The sequence below is a fragment of the Lemur catta genome, chromosome 3 (assembly GCF_020740605.2).
Source record: "Lemur catta isolate mLemCat1 chromosome 3, mLemCat1.pri, whole genome shotgun sequence".
NCBI classification, from domain to species: Eukaryota; Metazoa; Chordata; class Mammalia; order Primates; family Lemuridae; genus Lemur; species Lemur catta.
Window position 1 is genome coordinate 93223843 of NC_059130.1, and position 25511 is coordinate 93249353.

Below are 25511 nucleotides of genomic sequence, written 5' to 3' on the forward strand. Positions count from 1 at the left end.
CACTGTGCTCTAGCTTGGAGACAGAGCAACACCCTGTCTCAAAAGAAAAAAAAAATCGTGCCTAAAGCAGTGATAATTTTTTACCTCATAGGATTTAAACTCTAATCGGAGAGACATACATTAAATAATTACATAAACAACTTTTAATAACATTGTGTAAGAACTACAAAGAAGTGAAGATACAGGTATCTTTAGAGGATGGAACAGGATCATTCTAACTAATGGGGCTCAATGAAGTGCTAAATTCTTTTTTCTTTTTTTTTTTTCTTTTTTTGGACAGAGTCTTGATCACTGCAACCTCAAACTCCTGGGCTCAAGTGATTCTCTTGCCTCATCCTCCCAAGTAGTTGGGACTACAGGCGCATGCTCCTATGCCTGGTTAATTTTTTCTATTTTTTGTAGAGAAAGGGTCTTACTCTTGCTCAGGCTGGTTTCAAACTCCTGGCCTTAAGCGATCCTCCTGCCTTGGCCTCCCAGAGTGCTAGGATTATAGGGATAGGATTACAGGTGTGAGCCACCGCATCTGGCTGAAATGCTAGATTCTTAAGGAGAATAACTGGACACAAAGGCCAACTGAGAAGCATGTCGAGTACCATGTCACTAGGGTGTAAAGGGCAGAGAGATGAAACTCCAGGCTCACAGACTAGTTTTAGGATTTTGCAATGAGCAGCCCTAAGAGCATTAAGCAAGGGAGTCACATGATTAGATTTACCTTTGGCAGCTATGTAGAGAATAAGTTGAGAAGGAGACAGGAGGCAGGGGATAATCCACCAGGAAATAATGGTGACTGGGACAAGGGGGATACTCATTTTAACCATTTTTTTATTGGCTACAATTATATTACATTGTAAGGTAGTGTATTCATTTTAAGTCCTCTACAGATGGACATTAAGGTTGTTTACAAATTTCCTATGCTGAAAACTACAAACATTGCAATAAACATCCTCATGCATATATTTGCATTACCTATTTTATTTTTTATTTTTATTTTTAGAGACACAGTCTTGCTCTGATGCCCAGGCTGGAGTGCAGTGGCCCCATCATAGGTCATTACAGCCTCAAGCTCCTGGGCTCAGGTGATCCTCCTGCGTCAGCCTCCCAAAAAGCTAGGACTACATGCACATGCCACCGTGTCCAGGCAATTTTTTCTATATTTTTGTAGAGATAGGCTCTTGTTATGTTGCCCGGGCTGATCTCAAACTCCTGGGCTTAAGTGATCCTCCCACCTTGGCTCCCAAAGTTCTGGGATTACAGGCATGAGCCACCACACCCATCCACATTACCTATTTTATTATTTCCTTAGAACAACTTCCTAAAGTCACTTCATCAAACTGTCATGCTGCCCTGTAGGAAGAATGAATCGATTTTTACTCGCTATAGTATCTATTTCCTAAACTCTCAACCACCCTTGAGCATTAGCACTTAAAAATATTTTTTGACAATATGTGCTGGAAAATGATAAAATTGTTATTTTAATTTGCATTACTTTATTTACTATTGAGCCATTGTTTTTCTTCTTTATAAACTACACTGCATGTGTTTTCAATGATTTTTCTATTGGCTTAATTATATTTTTCTTACTGATTTGTAACAACCTTTGCATAGTACTAAATTAATAACTAGCCTGAGCAAGAGCGAGACCCTGTCTCTACTAAAAATAGAAAAAATTAGCCAGGCACAGTGGTGCACACCTATAGTCCCAGCTACTTGGGAGGCTGAGGCAGGAGGATCGCTTGAACCCAAGAGTTTGAGGCTGCAGTGAGCTATGATGACATCACTGCACTCTAGCCTGGGTGACAGAGTGAGACTCTGTCTTGAAAACAAAAACAAAACAAAACATAACTTTATCAGGAATAGTTTGAACAGTGCTTGCTTGCCTCTTTTTCCTTGTATAACTTAAATGGAGCATCTTCTCTATGCCTTGATGAATTGTCATACTGCTTTCTAAGTCTGAATCAGCTTCCAACATTTTATTCTTTGTATTTGCAATCTCATGAACTATTTCAGAGAATTCCTTTAATGTGAAGGTTTTTGCTGCCATTGCTTCCACTGGGACATCCTGTCCTTTTTGTCAGAACCACTTTCTTCATTAATGTAGATAAAGTCACCTTCGCTACATTCCTCTGGCTGCATATCTACAGTGATTCATGACATCAGTGTCAACATTCCCATGAACAGCTATTTTTTCTATCACTCCATTTATGTTCAATTTGAGCTTCACTTCCAGCATTATCACTTTTCATTTCTTTGCTGCACTTTCATTTTGTTGGCCAATTCTCTTGTTTAACTGTCCATTTTTGTAAAATGTCAAGTGGGTTTATTGCTGAGAGATAAGGAAGTAACACAACTATACTCTTTGTTATCTGTGTATAAATTGAATAAGAGATGGGAAGAGACCAATCACCAACAGATTTTGAAAGAAGTGACATGATTGATCATTGCTCATGATGCACATCCAAAAAAGTTGATATTGATAATTTTTGACAGTAAATCTCATTGCTTTTAAGGAAGAGAGAATTTTTGGAGGACCTTACTCCACCATTTTTACTGATGTCAATTATTCCTTTTGTATTTGCTTCTAAATTTATTAGATAGAAAGTTGTAGAAAGATTCAAATGAAACACAAATCCCATATTTCAACATCCTCTGTAAAACTCTAAGACCTTATAGCTATTTTCCCTCTCCCTGCCACTCCTTCCTGCCTGTTTTTCTTATTCCCAAAGTACTTAATCACCTTTTAATATACTATCAGGTTACTTATTTATTAATTGCTCTTCTTTATAATTTATGCTGTCTCTCCCTGCTAGAATGTAAGCTCCATGAGGGCTGGATCTTTATTTTGTTCACTAATGTATCCCAAGAGCCTAAAACTGTCCTTGGCACATAATAGTCACTTGGTAAATACTTGTCGAATGAATAAGTGAAACTGTGATCCCAAAACCAACCTTGCCAACTTAAAAACAAGGGAAAATCAGACATCTGAAAAGTTGTTTTCAATAAAGAGAAGAGAATCACCAAATTAATTAAATCACTTATTTTTTAAGCTGACTCATCAGTTCAGGACATGAATGTCCAGATCCTGACCTTTAAAACCACCAATGACGAAAACTCTGTGTACTTGAAAAGAACTATTGAAGTCCTGATTAATGAAGATTCTATCCGGGCTCTTTATATAAACACTGTAGCATCATTTTCTCTGTAACTTATCATGGATCTATTAGGCAACTGCTGGGCTTACATATAAAAATAAAATGCAAATATTTTAGGACTTGCAATTGGTTGCCAAAGTGAAGTTTCTTTTTTCATTTTTATCTTTCATTCAGCACTCTAAAAACAATAACTCCCTGCCCCACTGACAAGTCTACAGCCAAATGGAGTAGATGAATATTGTAATGTGTCCAGGAAATTCCCAGAGAGATTTCTAGCAGACCGTGGGAAGAGTATTTGTGAGCCATAGCCCAACTTTTGAAAGGTTTCTTTTGTCTCCCACAGTTCTGAGAGCTTGCCCTTCTTAAACTATTCCCACACCACATGCAAACACACACACACACACACACACACACACACACACACACATATCCCTTAGGGGAGAGATGAGAAATCACCACTGTGAACAAAAAGCAAACATTATAATAAATGACCTGTATTTAATAGGCATTTATTAAGTACTTCCTGTGTACTTAATAAGCATGAGGTGAGGCATAAGGAATAATAACATGGATTAACTTAGGAAGAGAGTTCAAGAGAAGAGTTAGTGATCTGGCTCTCAGCCCAGTTTTCCTACCACCAAAAGGGAGACCAAGGGAAAATTTATAAGAAAATTTCAATTAATTCAGTAGTATTCACTTTGCACATCTCAGGTCCCACACTATGTCCTGGGGAGAGAGCAGCAAATAAGATATAGCCCTCATCCTCAAAGGGCTCCGAGTGTGATAGAGGAAACATGGACAAGGGGATGACAGCTCCTTACAGTGAATGCCATAATGTGAGTACTAGAAGCAGTGGGAGGCAAGAGGAATCCATAAGGCAGCAGTTCTTAAAGTGTGCTCTGTGGACCCCTGGGAATCCCCAAGAGACCCTTTCACGGGATCTGTCAGGTCAAAACTACTTTCATGATAATACTAAAACATTATTTGCCTTTTTCATTATATTGATACTTATGATACATTGATGGTGCAAAAGTAATGGTGGGTAAAACTGCTGGTGCTTTATTTAGTATGAGTCAAAGCAGTGGCACCATAGTAATAGTCATTGTACTCTCTGCTACATACTTGCAATAAATATAAAAATAGGCTGGGCATGGTGGCTCACGTCTGTAACCTCAGCACTTTGGGAAGCCAAGGAAGGGGGATTGCTTGAGCTCAGAACTTTGAGACCAGCCTGAAAAATATAGTGAGACTTTGTCTCTACAACATATAGAAAAATTAGCTGGGTGTGGTGGCACAAGCCTGTAGTTCCAACTACTCAGGAGGCTGAGGCAGGAGGATCGCTTGAGCCCAGGAGTTTGAGGTTGCAGTGAGCTCTGACAATACACCACATTCCAGCCTGGGCAACAGAGCAAGACCCTGTCTGAAAAAACAATAAGAATAATAAGCTAAGTCAGTGACACTTAAGAAGTTCTCTGATGAAGCAGTAAAATATATTAATTTTATTAAATCTTGGCCTGAGTATGTCTTTTTAATGTTCTGTGTGATGAAATGAGAAGTACACATATAACACTTCTGTGAATAAAAAGTATAATAGTTGTCAAGGAAAAGCACTTGTATGATAGAGTTGCAAGTTGAACTGCTTTTTCATGGAACACTGTATTTCTTGAAATACTGACAAACTATGGCTGACAGTTTATCAAAATAAATGAAGTGAGCCAGTTACTTCAAGGAAAACCACTAACAGTATTTGTTGCCAATGATAATATTTGAGCTTTCAAGAGAAAATTTGGGCCGGGCGCGGTGGCTCACGCCTATAATCCTAGCCCTCTGGGAGGCTGATGTGGGTGGATCGCTTGAGGTCAGGAGTTCGAGACCAGCCTGAGCAAGAGCGAGACCCCATCTCTACTAAAAATAGAAATAAAAATTATCTGGCCAACTAAAAATATATATAGAAAAAATTAGCCGGGCATGGTGGCGCATGCCTGTAGTCCCAGCTACTCAGGAGGCTGAGGCAGTAGGATCCGCTTGAGCCCAGGAGTTTGAGGTTGCTGTGAGCAAGGCTGACGCCACGGCACTCACTCTAGCCTGGGCAACAAAGTGAGACTCTGTCTCAAAAAAAAAAGAAACAAAATCAAGAGAAAATTTGAATTTTAGAAAACCAGTATTTGTCATCATAAGCTTGCCAGTTTCCCAGTATTTAAGGATTTTTTTCTGATGATATTGCTAATGATATTAACAAATATGATCTTTTATATTGCATAATGAGTCAACATTAGGGAGATCTGCATAAGATCTGTGAACTAGTATTTTACAAATGATTAATATATCAAGTTGCAAAATCACATATGAGTAAAATGTCCATTCAAAGTGCCAGTATAATAATGTAACAGGGTACAAAACGTTCATTGATATATTTCACATTCTACATTGCAACAAACCTTTAACAAACTACAACTTACTGAGTTTTGGTGTAATATCAAAGAAAAATACCTATAATTATCTGAAAAGGCTATTAAAATTTCTCTGTCTTTTTCAACTATGTATCTGTATGTGGTCAAATCTTTACCATATAATTTAACCAAAACAATATATCACAATTGATGGGAGAATCCAGCTATTTTCTATTAAGCCAGACATTAAACCAATTTTTTTAAAAGGTGAAACAATGGCATTCTTCTTGCTAAATTTTTTGTTTTGTAAACATTATGACTCTCAGAGGAGGATAAAGGAAAAAAAAGAAAACATAGTGACTTTTTTAAAAATTAAAAAAAATTTTTTTTAGAGACAGGGTCTCGCTCTGTCACCTTCTAGACTAGAGTGCAGTGGCAAGATCATAGCTCATCGTAACCTTGAATTCCTGGGCTCAAGTGATCCTCCTGCCTCAGCCTCCTGAGTAGCTGGGACTACAGGCACGTGCCATGACATGCAGCTAATTTTTAAATTTTTTGTAAAGACATGTTGCCCATGCTGGTCTTGAACTCCTGGGCTCAAATGATCCTCCTGCCTGAGCCTCCCAAAATGCTGGGATAATAGGCATGAGCCACTATGCCCAGCCCATAGTTACTTCTTTAATTAAAATATTTGTTACTATGTACTGGTTTTATTATTTTTATTTTTAAGATGAATTAATAGATATATTTTAAGAATTTCTCAGTTTGAGTTTTTTATCATAGTCAAAAATCAATAGATATAATCCAGATAAACAAAGCTCTTGGGGTCATCAATAATTTTTAAGAGTGTAAAGGGTCCAGAGACCAAGAAGTTTGAGAATTGCTGCCCTCAGGGAATAATCTAAAATGAGTTTTAGCTGAAGTCATCTCTCAACTACTTTCTTCAACTAGAAGAGAAATCCTTCCAGTTCTCTGAAAACATTTCCTAGTTTAGATATAAGCATTTAAAATGAATGACAGATATGGGACTGACTGCTGTTCTTACTTTATTCTTATCTCAAAACCATGCTGTAGGTCAGGCACGGTGGCTCACACCTGTAATCCTAGCACTCAGGAGGTTGAGGCAGGAGGATTGCTTGAGCCCAGGAGTCGAAGGCTGCAGTGAGCTGTGATTGCACCAATGCACTCCAACCTGGGCGAGTAAGACCCCCGTCTCTAAAAAAATAATTTAAAAAAATTAGCTGGAGGCCGGGCGCGGTGCCTGTAATCCTAGCACTCTGGGAGGCCAGGGCAGGTGGATCGCTCGAGGTCAGGAGTTCGAGACCAGTCTGAGCAAGAGTGAGACCCTGTCTCTACTAAAAAAAAAATAGAAAGAAATTATCTGGCCAACTAAAAATATATATATAGAAAAAATTAGCCGGGCATGGTGGCGCATGCCTGTAGTCCCAGCTACTTGGGAGGCTGAGGCAGTAGGATTGCTTAAGCCCAGGAGTTTGAGGTTGCTGTGAGCTAGGCTGACGCCATGGCACTCACTCTAACCCGGGCAACAGAGCGAGACTCTGTCTCAAAAAAAAAAAAAAATTAGCTGGGTGTGGTGGCACTGGCCTGTAGTGCCAGCTACTCAGTGGGCTGAAGCAGGAGGATTCCTTGAGCCCAGGAGTTCAAGTTCAGCCTGGGCAACATAGCAAGACTCCATCTTGATGGATCAATCAATCAATCAGTCAATAAATATTGTTGAGTGAAGTCAAACTCCTTTATTTTTATGTCTGAAATCATACTCTGTCTCCTAACTAGCAGAGAGCTAAAGCAACTCAAAGTTTAAGAGATGGATAGGAAAAAAAGAAAGGTTTCAAAAGATTAGGAAATTGTAGGGTGCATGGGAATGAGAGAATGGCCATTGTTCCTATTATCTACTGCAGCTTAACAAACTACCCCAAAACTCAGTGCTTATAACAATTATTTTATTATCATCTCTCACTGTTGTTGGAGTTGTCTAGATTCAGGTGTTTGGGGTCTCATGCAGTTGCGCTTCTTAAGTGCTTCCCTCCCTGCTTTTAGGGAATCTATTATGCACAGCAACCAGTGAGCTTTTAAAACCCTGTCATATCACGTCCCTCTGCTCAACAATCTCTGGTAGCTTCCATCCCACAGCAAAACTGAAGGTCCTCATAATAGCCTACACGCCCCAGAGGATCTGAATTCTCCACCCTGTTCCCATCGCCTCTCTGACTTCGTCTGCCACCATTCACTGTCCCCCTGGCTACTTCCTTTCAGTCACACTGTTTTGATGGCTAAAGCTGACTTGAGTTGCCATCTTAGACGTCTGTCACATAGGAAGTCCTAGCAATCCCTGGCCAGCAAGGGCATTCGGTGACTTTTTCACTGACTAGCCAAAAACTGTGCTCCCAATGAGCTCTCTTTCAGAGCGGTATTCAGAGCCAGGTCCTAGAATGGGAACTCCCTGAGGAAAGAGACTGTGACTTGTTCCATCTGGGTTCCTAGCCCCCTGCACTGGGAGGGACACTAATAGGCGTTGGTAATATGTGAATGGACGAAGGGACACAGACGGCGAAGTCCTGCACCCAAGAACACCACAGGAGACTCGGGAATGCTCCTCGGCGGTCCCGCCTCCCCGCCTTGCTTGCGCTCCGTCGTCTATCGCTCGGTGCTCGTCCCTTCTCTGCAGGTCTGTTCAGTGCGTCCCATCGAGCTGCTCGGCCATCGCGCGCCTGCGCTGTTGGGCTGTCAGTCAGAAGCGGCGTGGGGAGCTCTGGGAGCGGTTCAGCGTGCTGGGAGCTGAGGTAAAGCTGCGGCGTCTGCCCTGCCAGGCCGCGCACGAGCTGGCTGACCCGGGTGAGCTGCCCGATGGGTGCCCGAAGGCCCCACTCTCTGAGGGAGGCGGGCTTGCCGAGGTGGACGCGAGTGGGTAGGCGGGGGTGCTGAGCCCCGAAGTCGCCAGCTCGAGTCCGTGCTCCACCCAACAGTGTAGCCAGGTGTCCGAACTAGAAGGGAGGTTGGTGAGAAACGCAGCCCACCACCTTGTGCAACAGATGGAGAAACTGAGATTCGGGGAGGGTAGGTTCTGTTAGAAGTCACAAGTGGGCACCAGCCCCAGGACCAGACGCCTTTAGCACTGTCTAAACTCTTTCCATTCCAGCCCTTCATTCACTTATTCTGCCTACGTTTAGCTGTTTGGGTCCAGGACAAGGAAATACGAGGAGGAATACAGTAAGGTCCCTGTCCTCAGGCGGCACACAGTGGGATGACAGACCAATTGTGATACAGATTTTATTTTTTAAAATGTATTTACTGCTGGAGAAGGCACGAATGCTATGATGGAGTCATGTCCGAGATGCCATGAACACCCTCTCTAAAGATTTGGAGGCTAGCGAGACTCGTTGCCTGATTCCCATCACCCATAGTCGTCGTGACAATGACATTGAGCATTTGACAGTCTGCCTGCTATTGTGATTAGTTATGTCCGTGATAACTATTCTTCCTAGGTTTCCTTTCTTCACCCAGAGCCTCCTTGAGAGCAGGAACCTCAAATCCTAGTGAGCTGGGTTCTGATACCCTTTTGCACGTGTTTTTGAGTTTGACTCTTACACAGGGTTGTTGTGAGGCTCACAGATCCTCATTCCATAAACACTGAGTGTCTGGCATCTTACTGGGGATACAGTGATGATGAACACACAGTGCCTCAAGAAACTCATTCTTTTTTTTTAAAATTATTATGGGTACATAATAGTTGTAAGGAACTCATTCTTAAATAGAATCTTAGATACATATTTAAGAGACATTAGTGTCACTCTTAAATAGACATTTAAACACGTAAGTGCAATGAAGCCTGTAAAGACTGAGATAATATGTACGTAGTAGAGTGAAATCACCTAGGGAAAAGGAGTAACTTCTAGAGGAGTGGGAAGGGTTAGGAATGGCTTTGATTCTTGAGCTGAGTCTTTAAAGTGTAATAGATTAATTTCTAGACACAAGAAAAAGTAAGAAGCAAGAGTAGCGGTGCAGAGACCAGAATTATGAAACAGCGTGGTTCAGTTATCACAGGCTTTCTGTAATCTAGCTTCTGTCTAATAATATCAAACACTTGTACATAGTGTCTCTCATGGGGTGGACATTATTTTGCATGCTTTACATAGAATAACTAATTTAACTTTAACTACAACTTTGTGAAGCAGAAACTATGATTATCCCCATCTTATAAAACGAAAAAAACTGAGGCATAGAAAAGTTATGTAGTTCACCCTAGTTCACACAGCTACAGTTCAAACCCAGGCAGCCTGGCTCTAGAGTCTGTAAACTTAACCACCAGACTTCCTTCTAAAAACTGAGGACACTGAGATTTTTAAATATCAGGCCTCTGGTCATGCCACCTATAAATGGCAGAACCAGAAGAGAACTCAAACTCAAGTCTTTCAACTCTTTTTTTTAAAGTCAACTCTTAAGGGTCCAGTGCTCTTTCCATAACATCAGATGTGGTGGAAGTTTATAGTGCCAAATTGAAGTTAAATTCCAATTTGAGGCAGTGCTTGCTGGAATCAAAATGACCATATCTTTAAGTTGTGAATGTTGTTCAGGAGCCTTCATTTTGTGCCTTGGGTATACTGGGCGTTAAGTGTTGTAATTTAGATGTTGATGTGTGGGGCCCAGGAATGATTATAATTATGGTAAAGTTGCAACATTATTTGACTATTTGGTGTTGAATAGATTCTTTTGTCTGAACATTGCATTTTACTCTTTTATTTTAAAAATTACATCATTTGTTGTAAGTCAAAGAAGAATGCTTTCAGTTTAAGTCAATAAGGATTTATGACCTTTTAGTGTGCCTCTGTTCTGTAGTAGCTGCTGTAAAGAGATTCTTTTTAATGTCAAATAGGATTGTTTATTACTTTGAGTTTGAAAAAAGAATTAATAATTTGGTTTATTTGTGTAATTGGGTTCTGTATATCTAGGTTCTGATACAAGCCTACATTTGTGTTCATAGTGATATCTTTCATAATTGGGGGTAATGAGAAGACTGGAGCAGATGGTTGAATTAATTATTGGAGGAATTTTAAGTCATTTTATACTTTTCAGAAGCCTAACATGCTTGTATTTCTGTTGTTAATTCTAGTCAGAAGTCTTTTAATGTTTTTTTTTTTTTTTTGAGACAGGGTCTCGCTTTGTTGCCCGGGCTAGAGTGAGTGCCGTGGCGTCAGCCTAGCTCACAGCAACCTTAAACTCCCGGGCTTAAGCGATCCTACTGCCTCAGCCTCCCGAGTAGCTGGGACTACAGGCATGAGCAACCATGCCCGGCTAATTTTTTCTATATATATATTTTAGTTGGCCAGATAATTTCTTTCTATTTTTAGTAGAGACGGGGTCTCGCTCTTGCTCAGGCTGGTCTCGAACTCCTGAGCTCAAGCAATCCACCCGCCTCGGCCTCCCAGAGTGCTAGGATTACAGGCGTGAGCCACCGCGCCTGGCCAGAAGTCTTTTAATGTTTTTAAAGAATAAAAACTCACATATCAGAAACCCACATGGTAAACTCTTGCTTTGTCAGAGTCAGCTCAAGCATTACCTTCCTGTAAAACCTTCCATGTGTTTTCTGTGAAGACTAGGCATCTGCTTCATTGTATGCCCATTGCATCTTGGCTATATTCCTGCCATGGCACTAATGATATGTATTGTAATTTACTCAATTTGTCTTCTCCACTTAATTGTGAACAACTGAACGGCCAGATTTTTTTTCATTCTCATCTCCCCATTTTTACCAAGGATGGAGTTGGGAGTATGATATAGATAGTGTTTATCTGAAGCTAAGAGCTTTTCTTACTCTGGATACTAGAGTTGGAAGTTACACATTTGACGTTAGTAGGTATCAGTAACCTAAATAAAAATAGGGTTAGTGCTGTGTGTGCTTTGACTTTTGTTACTTTTTTTTTTTTCTGTTAATTGCTTTTTCTGTGTTTGCAGTTTGTAAAAATGGAATTTCAAGCAGTAGTGATGGCAGTTGGTGGGGGATCTCGGATGACAGACCTGACTTCCAGCATTCCCAAACCTCTGCTTCCAGTTGGGAACAAACCTTTAATTTGGTACCCATTGAACCTGCTTGAGCGTGTTGGATTTGAAGGTGAGCTATGACAATGAGATGCACTCACAAAACTTTTAGGCTGTTTGATCCCAATGATTGGTCAGCATTATGAGGGTAAGAGAGGATGAATGAGAGAAGACTTGGACTCATAACTGGCTAAAGACTGGTCTTTTAAAATTAGGAACATAGATGTATTATTCTATTGCTGTGTGAAAAGGTTGAGAGGATAGCATTAAATGATGTTGTTATAGAGCTGATCTCCACAATGATCCAATATAAATCCTGTAAGGGTATCAGAAAGAGCACACTGAGAAAATAAGACCCTCATAGTCAGTACTTGCTGCGAATCTGTCATGTACCAGGTAATATATTAAGCATGGGTGTACAGAATTTAAAAGACAGCTCAGGCCCTGACTTCCAGAACCTTAAAAGTCTAGTGATTCTCTCTACTTTTTGCTTGGGTGACTAGGCAGATGATGATACCATTAACTAGGAAAAAGAATAAATAGGAAACAAAGAACAGGCTTGAAAATACAGAGTTTCTGCTTTGGTCACATTGAATTTGAGGTAACCTATAGTTACATATAACAAATCAGAGTACCAAATCCTGAGGCCCAATCTTATAATCCAGTCTGTTCATTCCGCTGTTAGAATTACCTTCTTGAGACAGAACTATAAATATTTCTGTGCAGTAGTCTATATGACATTGGTGTTAAGAGATGTGTTTTATTTATTTATTTTTGAGAAAGCGTCTCTCTCACTCTGTTGCCCAGACTGGAGTGAAGTAGCATCATCATAGATCACTGCAACCTCCAACTCCTAGGCTCAAGCGATCCTCTTGCCCCAGCCTCACTGGGACTACAGGCACATGCCACTATGTCTAGCTAATTTTTAAATTTTTTGTAGAGATGAGATCTCGCTATTGCCCAGGCTGGTTTCGAACTCCTGGCTTCAAGCAGTCCTCCTACCTCGGCCTCCCAAAGTCCTAGGATTATAGGCATGTACCACTGGGCCCTCCAGAAATATGTTTTAGAAAATTTCTTTTTAGAGCTCTGTTTCACAGTTGAAGGAGATTGTGACTCACTTAATATAATTTAAAATATCCTATTTTCCTTTAGTAATGCTTTATAGATTTGTCATCTAATCTAACTTTTTTTTTTTGCTTTTTATTTATATCTTTAGTTCACATGTGGGAGTGACCTTTGTGGTTGGTTGGCTGGTTGATTGGTTTGTTTGTTTATTTATTTATTTATTTAGATACAGGGTCTCATTCTATTGCCCAGGCTGGAGTGCTGTGGCTCTATAATAGCTCACTGCAACCTCGAATTCCTGGGCACAAGTGGTCAGCCTCCCAAGTAGCTAGGACTACAGATGTGCTCCACCACACCTGGCTAATTTTTTTTTTTAAAGGACTTTATTTTATTTGAGACACAGTCTCACTCTGTTGCCTGGGCTAGAGTGCCATGGCGTCAGCCTAGCTCACAGCAACCTCAAACTCCTGGGCTCAAGCAATCCTACTGCCTCAGCCTCCCAAGTAGCTGGGACTACAGGCATGTGCCACCATGCCCGGCTAATTTTTTCTATATATATTTTTAGTTGTCTAGCTAATTTCTTTCTATTTTTTTAGTAGAGACAGGGTCTCGCTCTTGCTCAGGCTGATCTCGAACTCCTGAGCTCAAATGATGTGTCTGCCTCGGCCTCCCAGAGTGCTAGCATTACAGGCGTGAGCCATCGTGCCTGGCCCTGGCTAATTTTTTAATTTTTTGTGTAGACAAGGTCTCACTACGTTGCCCAGACTGGTCTTGAACTCCCATCCTCAAGCAATCCTCCTGCGTGGGCCTCCCAAAGTGCTAGGATTACAGGTGTGAGCCATTACACCTAACCTGTAGTATATTTAATACCCACTATATGGAAAATTCCTTCTCACTGAGGCTCACTCAGAATTTGGAAAGTGTCTCCTAAACACAGGATTCTGGAGTAATAGCTAAGCCTATATTCAGTTTTTTTGTATTTGTGATTTTACAGAGTAAAGTTAACATAGCCCTGCTTAGCTTTTGTCTCCTTCTACACAAAAGAATCTTGATCCAATATGGACTTATTTTTCCATATTTGCTGTTAGTCCCTTCACTCTATCCACTCTACCTAAAATGTTCTCACCAGTCTATGGAAATGTCACCTTCTCTTCAAAATCCCAAACAGGATTAGTCACTCTATCCTCTATTCTTCCATTACATATTGTTTTTTTATCTCAGCTCCTTTCAAGGACTGTTTTATACTCTAGTTAGTGTCATGGAAGACTTTTTGATCTCTAGGTACTGTGTCTAATTCATCTTTGTAACATCAGCATTTTATATATATCATGTACTAAAGAAATTTTTGTTGAACTTGAATTCATCGTTGTTTACCTCAAAGGCTATTTCTTCTATGATGTCTTCCTTAGCTAATTGTTTCCTTGTTTAATTTCTCCATGTTAAGTTTCTTGAAGATAGGAACCATGTTGAGTTCATTTCTGAATTCTCAGTGTTTATTTGTTGTTTATATATTAAATATATTTTGGGGGTGAATGAGTGAGTTAGTTACTATTAATAAAAGAAAGCAGGGTGGGGAGAGGAAAAAAGAAGAGAGAAGGAAGGAAAGAAGGTTAAATGATTTGAAAGAGAAAGAGAGAGGAAGAAAGAAGAGAAGGGAAGAAAATAGAAAAGAAAAGAACAATTACAAGGAAAGGGAGTGGTAATTGTGACCTGGAGCCCTATCATGGAACAAGTGGAAATTATTGGAGAGATGCTAAAATCAGATCTTCAGACGTTAGCAACACATGTTACATTGTAGTGGATTACATTATCCCAACAAACAGCCATGCCAAAACCCTAAGTTTTCTGTCAGTGGTTGATAGCTACATGGATAAAATGAAGACACCTGTTATGTAAAAACTGCTTCTTCTTAGGGGTCATTGTGATCCTTGGTGAAGTACTAATGGCTACCAGGTAGGAAGTGGTGATAGCTCTATCTTTGTACTGAATGAAGATTTAAAATGTGATCCCATTTGTATGTTTTAATGAATGTTCTTTTGAAATTTTTACATCAAGAGGTGGCATATAACATACCAGTTGAGATGTGGGCACTAATCATACAGAGCTGAGTTTTTTCTTGCTTCTGTTGCTTTCTAATTGTGTCATCCTGAGCAAAATCACTTAAGGTCTTTTAGTCCAAGGTTCTTCATTTGTAAAATGAGATTGTTTTAAGGATTAATTGAGAGAATGCAGGTAAAACATATTGAAAAGGATCAATAATATTAGCAGTTATTACTACATTTAGAAATAGACCAAATCTAATTTAAATAGTGAAACCATTTCTAATTGAATGATCTTTTGCATTTTTCCTTCTTTTTTTCTTTTGTGCTGTAGAAGTCATTGTGGTTACAACCAGGGATGTCCAAAAGGCTCTATGTGCAGAATTCAAGATGAAAATGAAGGCAGATATTGTGTGTCCTCCTGATGAGGCTGACATGGGAACTGCAGATTCTCTGCGCTACATATATCCAAAACTTAAGGTAGAAAACTATTTCTTGACTCTTATTGTTTATTAAAGATAATATCTTATGTTTTCCCAGTGCATTACAGTTTTCAAAACTTCTTTTTTTAATTTTTGAAATTATTTATTTATTTATTTTCGAGATTGAATCTTGCTCTCTTGCCCAGGCTGAAGTGCAGTGGCCCAATTACAGTTCAGTGCAGGCTCAAACTCCTGGGCTTAGGCAATTCTCCTGCCTCGGCCTCCCAAAGTGCTGGTATTACAAGCATGAGCCACCTCACCAATCTCTTTTTTAAATATATTACATCATATACTTTGTTGCCTGTGTGCTCTTCAGCCACTTTTTAGTTTGATTACCAGTAAGGATTTAGACATTCATTTGTCACAGTTGCTAGTTTCCAATACTTTTGAATAGTAATATATCTTTATAAAAAGAGATATACTTCAAATGTACTTCAGTTGATTCCATTTTATAAGTTCATGAACATATAGAATTAGCATATGGTAATAGAAATCAGAGGAGCAAGCAAGGTGCGGTGGCTCATGCCTGTAATCCTAGCATTTTGGGAAGCTGAGAGGGGAGGATTGCTTGAGGCCAGGAGTTTGAGACCAGCTTGAGCAGCATAGCAAGACCCCATCTCTACAATAAAAAAAAATAGAAAAATTAGCCAAGCATGGTGGTGCACGCCTGTAGTCCCAGCTACTTGGGAGGCTGAGGCAGGAAGGTTGCTTGAGCCCAGGAGTTTGAGGTTGCAATGAGCTATGATGATGCCACTGCACTATAGCCCAGGCGACAGAGCAAGACCCTGTCTCAACACAAAAAAAGAAAGAAAGAAGTCAGAGGAGCAGTTTACTATGCACATAGGAGATTGACAAAGGAACTTTCAAAAATTCTACAGACCCTCCACCATGTGACAATATTTGAAGTTTTAGTGTGCTTTGATTATGATACAAACAAGAGCATATGGATATGAGAACATAGTTTCCCCAGTGGCTTGTAGCCCATAAGCTGAAAAAGATCTACTGTAGATTATCCTACAGTTGGAATGTTCTTTGGAAAAAAATTCCGTCTTTGTGATGTTGCCATATTGTTTGAATTGGGAGACAAACTTTTTCCTGCTATTTCTGGTGACTGCAAATAGATGTATTAATATTTTTCAACCTCCTTTTGCACTAAAAAACAAAAAGGTAATGCAGATCTATGTATGGCCTTCCCCTGCCTTTTATTAGGTAATAATTTATACACAGTAAAATACACAGATACTAAATACGCACCCAGGTTACCATTATCCAAATCTAAAAGAGTTTCATTACTCCTGAAAGTTCCTTTATGCTTCTTTCTAGTCAGTTTCCCACCTGCAAAATCAGTTGCTGTTCTGTTTCTATCACTATATATTAATTTTACTTGTTTATGAACTTCATATGAATGGAATCATACAGTTTTTATCTGGCTTCTTTTGTTCAACAAAGTATTTTTTAGATTTATTCACATTATTGAAGGTATAGCTAATTTGTTCCTTTTATTGCTGAGTAGTAGTCTATTAAATGAATATACTACTATTTATTTATCCCTTCTCCTCTTGACAGTTATTTGGGTTCTTTCTAATTCTTGGCAATTATGAACAAAACTGTTGTGAACATTGTTTTGGAAGTCTTTTTGTGAAAATATTCTAGGTTGTAGGGTTAACTTTATTAGGAACTACCAAACAGCTTTCCAAAGTGGTTGTACTATTTTACATTTCGATCAACAATATATGTTTCAACAAATGAGAAGGGCAAAAAAAAAAAAAAAAAGCCCAAAACAAAGCAAAAAACAATATATGAGTTGCATTTGCTTCACATCTTCATCAACACTTGGTGTTGTCAGTCTTTTTAATTTTAACCATTCTAGTAGGTATGTATGTAGTGGTATCTCATTGTGGTTTTAAATTACATTTCCCTGATGGTATAATGTTGACCACCTTTTCATGTATTTATTTGGCCATTTGTATATCTCAGTGAAGCATCTGTTCAAAGTATTTGCCTATTTTTTAATTGGGTTGTTTGTCTTTATATTAAGAATTCTTTTTTTTTCTTTTTTTTTTGAGATGGGGTTTCACTCTGTAACCCAGCCCGGAGTGCAGTGGTGTAATCATAGCTCACTGCAACCTCAAACTCCTGGGCTCAAGCCATCTGCCCACCTTGGTCTCCTAAAGTGCTGGGAGTATAGACCTGAGCCACCACACCTGTTCTGATTATGGGAATTTTTTATATATTCTAGATGCAAGGCATTTGTTAGATAATGTGTTGTGAATATTTTCAGCCAGGCTGTGGCTTGTCTTTTCACTTTCCTAATGGTGTCTTTTGAAGATCAGAAATGTTTACTGTTGATGAAATCCAAATTACTGATTTTTTTCTTTTCTTTTGTATCTTATCTTTTGTGTCCTAAGAAATCTCTGCCTACCTAAAGTTTGTGTAGGTATTCTTTTATGTTTACTTCTATAGATTTAGCTTTTACATTTAGGTCTATGACCCATCTTGATTTAATTTTTATGTGGTGTGAGTAGGAATAAAAGTTTGCTTTTTTCCTACGTGGACATTTAGGAAAATCAATTGACTATATATGTGTGCTCTATTTCTGTCCATTCTATTTTGTTTCATTGGTCATTTGTTTTTACTTCAGTACCACACTGTTTTGATTATTTTGACTTCATAGTATGTCTTGAAATCATGTAGTGTAAACCTATCAACTTTGTTCTGTTTTCTTAAGACTGCCTTGGCTATTCTGGGTCCTTTAGATTTCCATATAAATTTAGAACCAGCTTGTCAATTTCTATAGAAAAGCTTTCTGAAATTTTGATTGGAAATACATTAATCTATAGATCAATTTGGAGAGATTTGACATCTTAATATTGACTCTTCTTATCCTTGAACATGGTATATACAGTCATGTGCTACATAATGCTGTTTTGGTAAATGGCTATGTATATGACAGTGGTCCCATAAGATTATAATACTGTATTTTTACTGTACCTTTTCTATGTTTAGACATATTTAGATATACAAATACTTACCACTGTTATAGTTGCCTACAGGATTTAGTACAGTAATGTGCTGTACAGTTTTGTAGCCTAGGAGCAATAGTCTTTACCATATAGCCTAGGTGTGTAGTAGGCTATACCTGCGGTCTCCAACTCCTGGGCTGTGGACTGGTACCGGTCTGTGGTCTGTTAGGAACTGGGCCACACAGCAGCAGGTGAGCTGTGGGCGAGTGAATGAAGCTCCATTTGTATTTACAGCCGTTCCCCATCCCTCACATCACAGCCTGAGCTCCACCTCCTGTCAGATCAACAGCGGCATTAGATTCTCATAGAAGCATGAACTGTACTGTAAACTGCGCATGCTAGGGATCTAGGTTGCACTCTCCTTGTGAGAATCTAATGCCTGATGATCTGAGGTGGAGCTGAGGTGGTGATGCCAGCCTCCCAGAGTGCTGGGATTACAGGGATGAGACGCCATGCCCAGCTGGGCTTTGTTTTTTTTTAAATTTTTAATATTATGGTAAAATTCACATAACAAAATTTACCATCTTAACCATTTTTAAGTATGCAATTCAGTGGAATTAAATACATTTCATAATGTGCAACCATCACCACCATCCATCTCTATAACTTTCGTCTTGTAAAACTGAAACCCTATTCCGATTAAACACTGATTGCCCCCTTCTCCCTGCTCTTGGCAACTATCATCCTACCTTTTACTTATATGATTTCAACTACTCAAAAGTACCTCATGTAAGTGGAATCATGCAGTATTTGTTTTTTTGTGATTGGCTTATTTTACTTAGCATAACATCCTCAAGGGTCATCTATGTTGTAGCATCTTGCAGAATTTCCTTCCTTTTTGAGGCTGAGTTGTGTTCCATTGTATGGCTATAGCACCATTTTGCTTTTCCCTTTATCTGTCTGCAAACACTTGGGTTGCTTCCATCTTTTAACTATTGTGAATAATGCTGCTATGAATATGGATGTACAAATATCTCTTTGAGACCCTGCTTTCAATTCTTTTGGGCATATACTCAGAAATCGAATCTCTAGATTATATGGTAATTCTGTATTTAAGTTTTTGAGGGCCCACCATACTATTTTCCACAATGGCTATACCATTTTACATTCCCACCAACAATGTACAAGGGTTCCAATTTCTTCACATCCTCCCCAATATTTATTTTCTGGGTTTTTTTGATAATAGCCATCCTTCTTTTTTTTTTTTTTTTTTTTTTTTTGAGACAGGGTCTCGCTCTGTTGCCCGGGCTAGAGTGCCGTGGTGTCAGCCTAGCTCACAGCAACCTCAAACTCCTGGGCTCAAGCAATCCTCCTGCCTCAGCCTCCTGAGTGGCTGGGACTATAGGCATGCACCACAACACCCAGCTAATTTTTTTCTATTTTTTGTTGCCTGGGTAATTTCTTTCTATTTTTAGTAGAGAAGGGGTCTCTCTCTTGCTGAGGCTAGTCTTGAACTCCTGACCTCAAGCAATCCTCCCGCCTTGGCCTCCCAGAGTGCTAGGATTACAGGCATGAGCCACCATACCTGGCCGATAATAGCCATCCTAATGGGTGTGAGGTAGTATCTTATTGTAGTTTTGATTTGCAAGGAGCTTAGCATTTTTAGGAGTCTTCCCAGAGGCTGTTTCAGCTACTTTCTAAATGTTTAGGATGGAGATATAAACTATCTTTGCTTCCTAGTCTCTAAATTTTAGAAATGTTATTTTTGGCCTTGCCTGAAATTAGAGATCTTGGGAGTCTCATGCAGATGTGTTCTTCTAACACTTAGTGACAAATAGGAGAAAGGGCATGAGGAAGAGAGTCAAGTAACTGCCAAAGATACTGCCTCTTGCTATGACTTGGTTCATTTACTCCTTGTTTTAGGGCTTATCCTTGCACTGAAGATTAGAATCGTCACTAAGTTTTTCTGTGTGGTCTCGTTTCTTTTCCTCCCTTACTCCTTTTTTCCCACATCATTTATATAGCATCCTTACATACAATCTTACCTTTGGAGCCTTCTTCCAAGCTATGACTTTGGCCAGCAAGTCTTTGCTATCTTTACTTGATCTTCTCTATTACAGTGGCCCCTGAAATTCTAGCTTCACATCAGCTTGCCTTCTAATCCAGAGTAGAAGGCAACAAAGCTAACTGTGGAGGAACATAGGTAGACTCCCATTAGCTGTTAAGAACAAGGTAAAACCTGAGCTAAGCCAAAATTCAGAATTGTTGGAATCACCATAAACTTGTAGGAAGGGCAGTGGAATTGCACATAAACAGTTGAAGAAAGTGAAGAAGGCAGTTTGTCGGTATTTGCTAGGGGGGTGTCCAGTATCTCTCTAAAGGAGAAAGTTGTACACACATGTTGTGCCACAGTTTAAGAGCAATGGTCCTTTGGGCCCATTTTTTGGTCTTCCCCTGTGCTCACAAAAGAGCTTCCTAAATTATTGGAGGCTCTTTTGGTCTGTTTCAGCTGCCCAAACTCTCCCTGACTTATCAAGAGAGGTTATTATAATAAAAGAACATTCCCTTTAAAAGTTTGGGTTTATTAGCTTTTGGTTCTTTTATCTTTACCTACTTCCTCCAGATTGAGTTTCCCAAATATTATTGTGAGGTCATCCTTTTTGGCTTCCACTTTTCTCAGAGAAAGTACAGATTAGTACGTTAGTATTTGGCTTTTTTGTTTAAAATGTATTTTAATTTATAATCTTTTTTATTTACCTTACATTTGCTAAATGTATTGTAGTCCTACTTGTATGTGGAAACCTCCATCATATGTGCTTATAGGATATTGAAGCCAAATACCATATTTGCTAAGTAATGTGGGGTTTTTTGTTGTTTTTTTTTTTAGTTAAAGGACCCATATTTCATTTGGTTTATTTTTTCTATCACCATCTTCCACTTCATTTCGCTTTAACTAAACCCACAATTTTACTGATTTACTGGTTCTCACTTTTTATTTCAGCTGCCCAAACTCTTTCCCTGACTTATCAAGAGAGATTATTGGTTCATTCATTCTCCCAGGCCCTGGGTGAGTGAGCTACACTCTTACAACTGATGTTGATAATATGAACGTTCTTAGATTTCATATTTTCTCCATAATAGTGCTTCATATTTGTTGACAAATCATTCAGTCTTATCTATATCTGAAGGATTCGTTTAGCAAATATTTAGAGTCAGTTAATAAGATTAATAATGATATTGCTATTTGTAAGACACCAGTTGTGAACTAGACATAGTTGTTTTAACTTTTTATTAAGGAAATTTTTAAATGTGTACAAAAGCAAACAGACCATTGTCCATGTATCTATCACCCAGCTTCATCAGTTAACAACCTATGACAAATCTTATTTTATCTATATCCCTACCCAACTTGCTTCTTCCTATGTTATTTTGAAGCAAATCCCAGACATCATATTATTTTTTCTGTAAATATTCTAGAATATATTGCTAAGATGAGGGCACTTAAAAAAATAATACCATTATCACTCCTAAGAAAACCTAAAAAACCAAATCATTAATGATTCTTTAGTATTATCAAATATCCAGTCAGTGTTTGAGTTTATAGTTGCCTAATAAATATAATTTGAACATTTTTAAATGTGTTTATTTAACTCAGGAAGTGAATAAGGACTACACATTACAATTGGTTGAAATGTCTCTCTCTTTTTTTTTTTTTTCTTTAAGGTGAGTACATTTCCTTATGAAATGTCTCTTAAGTCTCTTAATAGATAGGTTTTCCCTCCATCTCTTTTTTTTCCCTTATAATTTAATTGTTGAAGAAACTGTTTCCCACAGTTTGCATTTTGTTGTTTGAAACCTTGTGGTGTCATTTAATAAGTGTTCCTCTCTATATATTTTCTGTAAATTGGTAATTAAACCTAGAGGCTTGATTAAATTCAAGTTTGAATTTTTTTTGGCAAGACTGCTTCATAAGTGGTGGTATGTTCTTCCATCTGGAAGCACGTAATTATCTAATTGTCTTTCATTTTGTGTCATTAGCAGCTGTTAATGATCATTGCCACCAGTCCCTATTCCTTATCTTGCCAGTCATTTGACTATCGGAAGTTTATTTCTAGTAGATTCTTTAAGAAGGACTCATGATACCAATGTTCAATAGGTTATCTGCAGCTTTTACATTTCAAAGCCAATTTATTTGGATATAGAATCCTTGATTCACTTTTTTTCCTTGGATATATTAAATGTATTCTTTTATTATCTTTTGATGTAAAGTGTTGCTGTCAAAATAGCCCAGATAGAAATATTTGTCTTTCCCTTATGAGTGACTTGGTCCTTTTGTCTGGATTTCCAAATGAGTTTTTGTTTTTCTTTAAAATCTTACGGTTTTACTATATAATATATCCCATTTATTGTTCTGAATCATATTTTTTAGATATGTAGTATGTCCTTTTCAAGTGAAGTTTCAGTCTTTTTTAGTATTTCAAAAATTTTTTAGAATTACTCTTTTAGGTATGTGTTTTAATCAATTGTTTTCGTCTTTTGGACTCTTACCCGTATACTGAATCTTTGTTGCATACCTCTCTGTTACTCTGCCTCAAACTCTTTTTATCTCTTTATTCTTTTTTAATTTTAAGGTTTTCTTCCTTTTTATATTGTATATCCCTTAAGGTATTGTGAGTTGTCTTTTGTGCACTCTTGTGTTCTTCCTAGTTTAACTTTTATTTCTAAAATGATTTTTTAGAATTTCTAATTCATCTCACTTCTAACTTTTCTAATTCAGATTTATGTTATGCTTTACATTTCTATCATTTTCTTACTTTAGGTTATTTTGAGATATTAGGCTATGGATTTCATCTGTTTTGCGGGCTTGTCTTTCTCACATGTGCTTTCATTGTCTGTAGGGATGTTATTCTAATCTTCTTTATTATTATGTTTTTTGATAATAACTTTGTATGGGATTTGACGGCAGTCCTTTTCTATTTCAATTTTTATCTGAAATTGGTCTTCCTAAATTTTTAGAAGGGAAGGGTGAGTCAGTATAGCTTTTCTAGCTTCACAGCCCTAGAGGCCCCTCTTTTGAGATCTTCCTTCTCTGCTCCCTTATCTCCATTTTATCTGGCTTTTCTCTTTCCTGTGCATTGATTGTACTAGTCTTGCTCAATTTGAATTCTGCTCCTGGCAATTTCTCCTTAAAAGTAGGCTTTATTTTGAAATAGAGTATTGGTGTTTTTTTTTTTTTTAAGACAGGCTCTTGCTCTGTCTCCCTGGCTAAAGTGCAATGCTGTGATCATAGCTTACTACAACCTCAAACTCCTGGGTTCAAGCAGTCCTCCTGCCTCAGCCTCCCAAATAGCTGGAACTATAGGTGCATGCCACCATACGCAGCTAATTTTTCTGTTTTTTATAGAGATGGGGTCTCGCTCTAGCTCAGGCTGGTCTCAAACTTCTGGGCTCAAGCAATCCTCCTGCCTCGGCCTCCCAAAGTCCTAGTATTACAGGCATGAGCCACTGCAGCCAGGCAGTTTGTTAGTTTCAAGAGTTCTTAGGGCCAGGCGCGGTGGCTCATGCTTGTAATCCTAGCACTCTAGGAGGCCGAAGCAGGTGGCTCGTTTTAGCTTAGGAGTTCGAGATCAGCCTGAGCAAGAGCAAGACCCTGTCTCTACTAAAAATAGAAAGAAATTATATGGACAACTAAAAATATATATAGGAAAAATTAGCCGGGCATGGTGGCGCATGCCTGTAGTCCCAGCTATTCGAGAGGCTGAGGCAGAAGGATTGCTTGAGCCCAGGAGTTTGAGGTTGCTGTGAGTGAGGCTGACACCATGGCACTCTAGCCCGGGCAACAGAGCGAGACTCTGTCTCAAAAAAAAAAAAAAAAAAAGAGTTCTTAGGGTCAAGACTGCTCCGGCCTTCATACCTTACCGAGAATGGATCAGGGGACTGAGTCTTAAGACAGTTTAATGGAAGAATTGGTGATTGAACCTGGTTCTTTTATTTCAAAGCCTATGGTCTTAACTACTATACTATCCTATACAGTCTAAGATACAGGTAAGAATAAAATACATGCATTATCCTGTAGGGATTCTTTGAAGGATTACTAATAGGTTAATATTTATAAATATAACCACATGTGTGAGGAGAATCAGAGAAGCCCATTGAGTGGTTACTGCAGTAATCCTGGTAAGAAATAGTGAAGGAGCAAAACGAGGCAATGGAGTGGTGATGGAGAAATGGAGACAAATTGGAGAATATTTAGGAGAACTTTGTGGCTAATAAATTGGATGTAGAAGGACAGAGAGGGAGGGGTCAAACATGACTCTCACAGGTTTCTAGCAAAAGCAACTGGGTGGGATAGTGGTGGTATTCACAAAATTAGAGGCTGCAGGACAAAGAATAAGTTTGTACGGGTAATAAGATGTGTAACTGCATTTAGCTTACTAAATATACCATGCCTTTGCAATTCCACAAATTTGGATATTTGCACACCTACCTGGAACACTCTCAGTTCCCTCCGTTCCTACCTAAATTACTAATTCCTGGTACTCTTTCTTAGTCTGGGTTTTCTCCAGAAAGCAGAGCCTGAGATAAGGATATGTGTACAGCTAGTTTATTTTTGCAAGGGATTCCAAGGAACAGGTGTGGGATTTGGAATGAGGAAAGTAGGGAAAGAGGGAAAGCCAATCTAAAAGTGTGTTATTAACTTGGTTACTACTGTGAACAACTGAGGCTCAGTTCCACTGGAGACCTTCTAAGGGACCACATAGAATACGCCTCAGGGTAATTGCCTAAGACTCAGAAAGGGGAACTATTTATTCACTGGCTTCCTTTCCCCATTGGTCAAAGGGTAACCCCAGGTGTATAAATTTCCTTACACTTCAAGGTTTGCATGTGTGCTGGGATGGCCGAGTAGGTTCCTGCAAATATTCCACATGGTAGTTACTAGAAGTCTCATGGCAGAAAATGAGAGATGACTGGTGCACAAAGTGAAATGCTGTCAGGTTACATAGATGATTGCCAGAGCAATGGCTGGAATAAAAAGATGGGCCCACATTTGGGGCACAAGAGATGTCTTCCTCACCATCTTTCAGGATTTAGCTAAAAACTTCATTGCCTCTGGAAGCCTTCCTTAGCCTCCATGCCTGGGTTAATTGCCTCTCCTAATTGTTCCCATGCTTACTGCATAGCATTTTTATATGTTAATGTATTACAATTGCTATTACTTATCTGTCTTCTTCCCTGTATTTCCTATCTCTTGATAGATTGGAATGAGATTAGAGTCAGAAGGAGAAATTTTCATATTTCAGATTATAGAACCTAAGGGATAATAAAGGGTTAGAGCAGCCACTTTAAATATTATAGTCTGTAAGGACCT

At 38.8% G+C, this 25511-nt stretch overlaps 1 protein-coding gene across 2 annotated transcripts in view; it reads left to right on the plus strand.

Annotated features, from left to right (window-relative positions):
* The first annotated feature begins 8177 nt into the window (after positions 1–8177).
* EIF2B3 (eukaryotic translation initiation factor 2B subunit gamma) overlaps positions 8178–25511 on the plus strand; it is a 99465-nt gene continuing 82131 nt past the window's right edge. Inside the window, exons 1-3 of one of the 2 annotated variants that reach the window (XM_045545576.1) lie at positions 8178–8392; positions 11510–11666; positions 15032–15177. In XM_045545576.1, coding sequence (XP_045401532.1) covers positions 11519–11666; positions 15032–15177 — 294 coding nt within the window. In that variant the 5' untranslated portion in view covers positions 8178–8392; positions 11510–11518. The remainder of the gene's footprint in view (positions 8393–11509; positions 11667–15031; positions 15178–25511) is intronic. The other variant, XM_045545577.1, reaches the window with a different exon arrangement.